This window comes from Nicotiana tomentosiformis, chromosome 3, assembly GCF_000390325.3.
Source record: "Nicotiana tomentosiformis chromosome 3, ASM39032v3, whole genome shotgun sequence".
Classification (NCBI taxonomy): domain Eukaryota; kingdom Viridiplantae; phylum Streptophyta; class Magnoliopsida; order Solanales; family Solanaceae; genus Nicotiana; species Nicotiana tomentosiformis.
In genome coordinates, this window is record NC_090814.1 from 57,293,868 (window position 1) to 57,302,648 (window position 8,781).

The following is an 8,781-nucleotide window of genomic DNA, read 5'->3' on the forward strand; positions in this document are numbered from 1 at the left end:
AAGCTGACCACCCTTGAGTTGAATGTATTTCGATTGACACCAAGATACCAAAAAAATAAGAATTTATAGGATAACGATAATGTATTGCTTGTGAGCGTATGGTACTATCTCCACAATGAATTGTCAGGTCTCCTTTATATAATATGGGAGACCTACTTTTTAAGGTATTATTTTATTGTTATATAAAAGGCAAAAGTCCTTGATTTGTTGACCGTTGGTCCCCTTTTTTGACGTGTTCCGTGATTTCTGTCGTAACGACCGGTCAGTTGCGGGAATTGCTGATCCTTGTCGGATAAGTTGGCATGATTTTCTTTGAGACCGTTAGAACTGGGATCGGTTACGTCTTCGGTAAAACTTAAAGGCAAATCTGGTGATTTTGATGACTAATTTTGACAATGCTTTGGGGCCGATCTTTGGGACTTAATTATCATATTTCGATCCTGGTTGATTGTGTTGGACGCTAGATCGAACTTCGAGCTCGACTTTACTCGATTATCATATCTCGACCATGGTCTACCGTGTTGGATGCTCGATCGAACTTCGAGCTCGATTTTCCCCGTATACAATATCTTTAAGTGATTTTTTTTTTTACCTTTGTTTTATTTTCTTGTCTCTCTCGTTCTCTTCCTTTCTTGTCTTGTTGTTTCTACTTTAATACTTGAATTAAATTTGTGACTACATAAATTTGATGTGAAAGAATGAGATTTTTATGTGTTTGTATTGTTCTTATGGTGATTGTCAGTAATTAAAGATATTTTAAATTGAGTATCAATGGTGGTTTGGAGTGTTCATGGTGGTCACAATGCTTGTATTATCATTTTGTATAAAAATTATATATACACTATGTGGAAGTGTATAAAAGTTATATATACACTATATTGCAGTGTATAAACTTTGTATATACATTATTATACAATGTGTATATACACTGTTATACAACATATATTCATTGCTTGTATATTGTATACAATATATCAATGGTATTCTGACTCTATCTCGGTTGTATCATGAGTGTATAATGTATAATTAATTATTATAAACTCATTGCATACTTAGTGAGCATATATTGAGTATAGACCATATTGTTCCACTAATTATTGAAAATAGATTGAGTTATTTTTTGTGAAAGGAAGGAGCTTTCGTCCGTGGCTGTGAGATTGTGAGTGAATATAATATAAAGGATAGTTTTGTAGTGACGAAATAGAAGGTAGATAGATATGATGGGTTAAGGTGGTGGAGTTATAACAATAAGGGATTGAGAAAAATAATGAAGAGTGGAGGAGAGAAATAAGTTGAAAGAAGAAAAAGAGGAGGAATAATTTTAAACAGCTAGGAGGGAGGGGCGATGCGAGATAATTTTAAGAGTTAGCAAATTTTATTTGTTTTTGGCTACAAATTATAACGCACAATTGTGGCTGTTAAAGTTTTGAAGAATCTATATCTATCTATTTATATTTCGTATTTTTTACCGTTAAAAATATATTTCATATTAGGTTAAATAGTGATTTCATAATTTTCTAATATTAAAAACTTTCTAATCAAATAATATTCTTTTACTAAATTGTTTTCTTATTTAAACTTTGTAAAATAACCATAATACGTTACTTTTCCTTATTTGAAGTTATCGAAAGTTCCATAATGCATTCCAAGTTACTTTTCCTTATTTGAAGTTATCGAAAGTTCCATAATGCATTCCAAGTTACTTTTCCTTATTTGAAATTATGTTTTTACTATCAAATCTAAATAAAATCCATACTTAGGTTAGAAAATTACATCTATAAAGGAGCATTGAACGATAAAATTGAGTGTAGCCACAACGCCCATAACTCTACTGCTTATCAAGTTATCAACTGCATTGCTTTATCTAATTTTAAATTGGTTTGATAATCGGCTTGATATTAGACGCTATAATTTTATAAATTTGATTATGTATTCTTTGGTTTTACTATAATTTGTGTGATTTCCTATGTTCTATGCTATCTGTTGCTATATCTTATATATTTGGTTTCAGCGAATATCATTCTTAATTTTTGCGTTGTGTTTCTAATTCCTAATAATTCATGGTGCTTTATCTATGTTTTTTTTTTCATGTTTAGGTAATATTAATTTGAAAAAAATTGGAAATGTCAAGATAAAGAAATTATTTTTTTGGGGTGAACTCTATTTTCTAGCAAAATATAAGCTATGATGATTGGTGGGTGTAAATCTTAAATTCCCTTCGCTGAAAACTAAATTTTTGCATTTTAGATTTTATCAATATTAAACGTTGAGTTAAGATAAAATATTTTTCCTACTCGTGGATTGTTATGGTTTAGTACTTTTAATTAAGAAATAAACTTTAGCTTGTGTTGCTTTAATACCAGGAATATGCACTGCTCCGCTTAAGTCTTGAAAATTTCTACTATTGTATCTTTCGTCCATTCAGGTATGCCATACAATGCTATAATAACGCTTCATGCAGAATTACAATTCGTTTATGCTTGAATTAGTACTATTGTATTAGTTCGATAGTAATTTTAATATATTGCATTCATGGGTTGTTTAATCATTAGAAAAAAAACGAAGTTAAAAATCAATCAACCTTTAATTCTTCTCACAACAAAAAGTTTTTTCTCTAAGTACACATATTTTAAAGATTAAAAAGAACCTCACAAATTCGAACCTCTTGAAGGACCATTAAATAAAATGTTAAAAGGCTTTTAACTTATACGGAGTATTAGATCAAATAGCAAAATTTTTAATATAATTAGTTCACTTTTATTAGGTTACATAATCCCACTTTAGGAGTATTACCTATAGATATATTTTGGATGACCTAATAAAATAAAATTTCTTTAAACTCGGCGTATTCAAGTTAACTCATGTTAAAATTCTTTTGTGTGCAATTTAGTTCCAAGTTGTTGCCCGTGGTATTTTGGTTTTTAAAATTTTTTGATTCTTTTTTTATGGATATGCAGGGTAAGTCCTTGAGATATCGACATGCTTCGCTATGGCAGACCAACTTTATTATTCGTAGAATCGGTTTGAAACTTTCTGATATGATTTCTTTGAGAAAACACATAATGGGCATAAACTAAAGTAGAAGTACCATTCTTAACGTGCAGAATATCTTCTAGCATCTCACTCACTATTCATCTAATAGCCAATTTAATCAAAGTGCCGCAAGAAGTATATCTAGATGTGGAAGATCAATAATCTCTATATTTTTAGTTTGATAAGTTTATTGCGTATGTCAGATATATTTATCATCCGATCTTGATATTTTTCGACTACTCTTTTAAAGAAATTTTACTCTTTTTTCAGAATTCTTTTGATTGTTTTGTACTCTTAGTTAAGTTATTCATTTGTACTTCTACTAATATAAATGTGCATTTCCTACAAATCTAATAGGAGCTGATTGTACATAATCAAGTAGCCTCATAATATTTGAATTTCAGCATCCTATTGATTTGTTGTGTGATTTTTAAAATTTTGAATATATTTAAAATGTCAATCATTTAGAGATTTTTCTTTGTAGATTCGTTAATTAGCTTTTTTTTTTTTTTTTTTGGCTTTGAAGTTATTATTACATTAAAACATTTAAATTGTAGTGAATCGTTATCCTTCATTAATTATATTAAAACTAGTCAACCTTAAACAAATAATCAAAATGCTTTTCGTTCTTCTTCTCCTAGACTTTTTGTACGCACAATCGCACATATATGAAGTATTTCATAAATATGTCGAGTAATTTTCTTTATAATTTTGTCAAGCAGAGAACACACTCTTAAGGAGTCTATATTTTTTTTAACCTCAATAATAACATACTTATCTGAATATGATTTACAAGTAATTAAGACGATATGTGATAGTTGGAGATGAGACGTCTAAATGAAATTGACACTTGCAGGAGAAGTTTTACGGCGCATTGAAAAATGTGGCTATGAGTATTGTCAATAGTTATCGTTATTAAAGCACCTATTTGTTAAGTCTGTGAATAAAGAAAGAAAGTCTCACGTGTAGAAATTTTATGAAGAAAAATTGGTAGAATATCTATGATCTAGATTAGATATCCAAGATATTTAGTATAATTATTTTGATGTCGGCATTAGTCTTATGAAGAGCGTGTTAAAGAAAAATCTTTTGGGGCTAAAGTGTTTAGAACGGTTATGACTGTCGTGGTGTATTATGTTTGGTGCAAGAGGAATTAAAGGGTATTTCAAAATACAAAGAATGACTTTTGCTTCATCATAAAACAAATTGTTCAAGATGTGCATTGCAGAGGAGTTTTAAAGTGAAAGCTTTTCAATTTGATGTTTTCGACTAATACCGGGGCTTGATGACCACTAATTAGTGTTTTTATGTACTCACACACAAAATTTTGTTAATATACACCAAATACCAAGAACATCATCTACAAAGTATGTAAGATCAAATATAGCAACATAACATATTATTATCTCATATAATGAAATACTTATAATTACAGTATTATACCTAACACACCTAAATTTTAAGTTTTATAGGTTATAGATTGCTTGAAATTCAACTATTTTTGTCAGTGTAATAACATTTATTTTTTTATTTAAATGAATGTTGCATCTGTCTTGACGTCAATTGCGATACACACAATTCATTCTTATTCTATATTTCATATATTTTTGTTATTAACAAACGTAGAATACACGTGCATCGCACGTACATTATAACTAGTTAACTTAAATAATGGCTGTCTAAATAAAAAAAAAACATATGTATAAGTCATATAGAATATGCCTATAATCATGTGTAATTCATGTATACTGATTAGAAAAAATAAACAGTAATTTCGAGTCGACCAACTATTTTTTGTAAGAGGAATTAACCCAAATAACCGCCCACCCCATCACTTAAACTAAAAATAGTCGGCGAATGTATAATATATGGATAATTTATGTATTACATGTGCATAATTGTGTATATGGCTAAAAAAAGTAAATAATTAATATGGCCGGCTATTTGTGTAAAGATCCCTTTTTGTAAAAATTCCTAATAGTTTGGGCCGAGCGGCCAACTTTGTCAAAACCTAATATTTCAAACCCTAGGCATCGAACTACTGGGCCTCCAGCCCATTTGACGACCAAATGCGAAGCGCCAGCACATATATACCTCTTTTCTAAAATGAGTATTTCTCTAGGGTTTTAAGATTTTCTCTGCAGACGTCTCCGTCGTTCGCCGTATCCCCCATTCCCCTATCCCCTTGAATCGAAAATGGTGAAGGGACGCCAAGGAGAGCGCGTCAGGTATTGAATCTTCTCAAACCCACCTTAATTACATTATCTGCAGAATCTCATTTTTTTACACCGTCTTTATTCTTTTCTGTTTCTGTAGACTCTATGTCAGAGGAACCGTTCTTGGATACAAAAGGTAACGTACTCTCACTATCTGAAGGTTAATGTTGATTTCATATGATTGAGTATCTAAAATTGTTTAATCTGTGTGTTAGGTCAAAATCGAACCAGTATCCAAGCACTTCGTTAATTCAGATTGAGGGAGTGAACACTAAGGAAGAAGTGGATTGGTACCTTGGAAAGCGCATGGCGTACATCTACAAGGCTAAGACAAAGAAGAATAACTCTCATTATCGCTGCATTTGGGGTAAGGTTTGTAGGCCTCATGGAAACAGCGGCGTCGTCAGAGCTAAGTTCAAGTCTAACTTGCCACCTAAGTCTATGGTAAATTTCTGTTATTTGCATTATTATTTGATTAGTAGTTTTTACTTTCTGATTAACTGTGTTATTTTCTTTCTGTAAATCTTTCAGGGATCTAAGGTTAGGGTTTTCATGTACCCAAGCAATATATAAGGTATTCTTTTTACTTGTCCACTGTTTTAACTGAATATTATGTGTTTATGTTAGTGTTTTATATGGCCACTGTGTCCATCAAATTTTGTGCTTAAGTTTCTATTTATTTGACCCTTGACCTATATTAATCACTTTATCAAACATATTACTATTTTTGTTGTTATTATGTGATAAAAAAATTTAATTACTGTAAAGCTAATGAGAAGTATGTCAAAAAAATTGTTTCTCATTATATCAAATAAGAACATTTGAGAGGAAAGCCAAAATGAGGTGTACTAATAAAAGATGGAATAACTGAATTAAGATGTGAGAGGTGATTAGCTAATAGACAGCAGTTTAAAATACTTTTTTATTGATATTATTTGATTCATTTTTGGTCATTTCTCATTAGGTTAGGCACAAAATAATATGGAGAATACCACCTAAGTTAGGCATAGGAAACAGTTCTATCAACCAAACACCCAATTAATAATGTGGAGTTTTGTAATATAGATATTTTCAAACATCAAACCAGATGACCCCTTAGTGTATCCTATGTCTGTTTTGAAGTTGGAAGAAAGGAACTATCTTTCTGGTTCTCTATTGCTTTCGGCATATTTGTTTGGGTTATGGATGCCTAAGGTTTTGGAATAGTAAGCAAACCTTCAATGTTTCAGCAGAAATGATTAATGATCCATTTTAGATATGACAGTGTGGAAAAGAAGGTTATATTGGTATTAATCTGTCCGAATTGTTATTCCTCATAAGCTGATATCATGTGTTGAAAATGTTTGGCCAAAATCTTGGCAGCCAAGTTTATGTTTGGCACAGATAAAGTAAATCAAAACCAGTAGAGGGCGCGGGACCATACCAAAAAGGAGGAGGTGTCATATATAACATTAAATAGGTGGTTACACCTGGTTTCATCTACAATAGATGGATGCCTAGTTGGTTGAATAGAGGGTGGTGGGTTTCTGTCCGATGAATAAAATATGTAAGAGTTCAGGGCAACACCAATCTCAAGGGAGATACACATGGTGGAACTGGATGCATGTCTAATATTCATCTGCTAAGTCGTAAAGGGTGGCTAATGTGTAAGACTTTAGGGGCAAAACCATTACCAAGGGATATACAACATGTATTCATCTGCTAAGTCCGAAGGGGTGGCTAATGTGTATGTTTTCAGTCAGAAATTAATAAGATGGTCGCATATGTTGAACGCACTACACCAGGGTTTCATCCGTAAACACTAGAGGTCCAGCTTGTTGAGAGGATGATGCAAGTATTCTGATAGGTGAATAGTGTTGTGAGATTTAGGGTTATGCTGAGGCAAATACACATGCAGAAAAGCATGTACTTCAATATTTGTTTGCTAATTGTGAAGGGTTGGCAAATGAGTATGCCTTTTGTTCGAGGCTATGTTTTTTTGAAGATAATCAAAATAGATCTGATCTGGTGATTCAGATCATAGAGAAGTGGATAGTCAACTCTGTTTTGTGCTGGTATTTCATGAATGAAGGATCACATTAGTTTATGTATAGTTTGATATAGTATTTTAGTTAGTAAATAGTTCGTAGCTGATTGATGTAGTTTCTTTTTTGTATATGAGTACCAACTGGTCTTTCCTTAATAAAATTATTTCTGGCTTATCAAACGGATATGGTTCTCAGTTGTACGATGCTATCTTTGTCATCAGTTTGGCGTATCTGTGATCATTTCTACACCCAAGGGTAAAAGAATCTAACCTGTTCTTTGGTGCTCATGTATTGAATCACATAGTTACTTGAAGGCTATTTTGACAACAAAAGATATAGGGCCCTTGAATGGTGGTTGTCCAGATATTCTCGTGACTTTTCATTTACATTTGTCTACATGTTGACATTATTTTGAATGCTTCTTGATGTTTGTGTATTTACATGTGCAGTGAGGCATCAAGGAGTAGATGGTAAGATCAAGGTCGTTGGATGCTTTGGAAGGCTTTATGCTTGAACTAGGATATCTGATGAAGGATCTTCATTTTTACTAGTTAAGACTTAAATTGTCTTGTGCTTAGTGGAGTTAAATTCTTACTGTTTTGTTTATCACTTCCGAGTAATACTGAAGATTCAAATCTAATTAGATGTGGCTAGTTTTGCTCATGGTGTTCCCTATAATGTTTTGTATGTTTTTGAATCTATCTGCGTAGTTTACTGATTTGGTTTTACAACTGAATGGCTGCAATGTAGTTGGGCGGCAATCTGCAATGAGTATCCAAGATTTCAGGTTGTCGGATTTACAATTTGTGTTCTTATGTGATCGTAACCCAATTTTCCTCGTGTTTCTTTGTACGCCATAGTTTGAATTAAGTTGGAAAATGTATTTCTTGAGTTAAGCCCAAAAATTCTATTATTCACTTATTTGAAATGTGGATAAAAGAAAAACAATAAGTACCCTTCAAATTTTTAGAATTTTCTCTGTGTGGCCCACAGTAACTTCCGTTCTTCCAAACGAATGCAGTCATGCGCTATCTACGTCGGATTACTTTTTAGTAAAAAAAGAGAGTCGAGTGCGTTAAGTTCTCGTTACGTGCGGGGTCCGGGGAAGAGCTGCACCGTATTGTTTGTAGTCTTACCCTTTAAATTTTAATTTGAGAAATTAAGAGAGTAAAATTTTTACATGTTATCTAATGAATGAGTAAAAAGTGATAAATTGAAACGTTAGGAAAGCTATTCATCTACCCATTTTTAAATAAGTTAATACTTTATTTAAATATCTAAAAAAATTCTTTCTTTTTATATTAAAAACTCTATTTTTATATTAAAAGTATTAAATATTTTTTTTAAATACCTATAAACCTATTATTTTTTAAAAATGGGACCCCTTGGAGTTGGCCCTGCATGGACCCTTATTTGTTCGCTGCCTGGGTTTTGAGAGGGTGACGTGAAGGTAAAGAAGAGAAGAGGAGATGGGATAGCGAGATTGGTCGAGTGCACTTATAGCA

At 32.0% G+C, this 8,781-nt stretch overlaps 1 protein-coding gene across 1 annotated transcript; it reads left to right on the top strand.

The window, feature by feature from the left end:
• The first annotated feature begins 5,113 nt into the window (after nucleotides 1-5,113).
• On the top strand, nucleotides 5,114-7,939 carry LOC104087716 (large ribosomal subunit protein eL33y). The gene is made up of 5 exons (XM_009592274.4): nucleotides 5,114-5,261; nucleotides 5,350-5,385; nucleotides 5,465-5,693; nucleotides 5,781-5,823; nucleotides 7,726-7,939. Exons 1-4 carry the CDS (start codon nucleotides 5,230-5,232, stop codon nucleotides 5,820-5,822), a joined length of 339 nt encoding a protein of 112 aa, XP_009590569.1. The 5' UTR covers nucleotides 5,114-5,229; the 3' UTR covers nucleotide 5,823; nucleotides 7,726-7,939.
• Nucleotides 7,940-8,781: the final 842 nt, after the last annotated feature.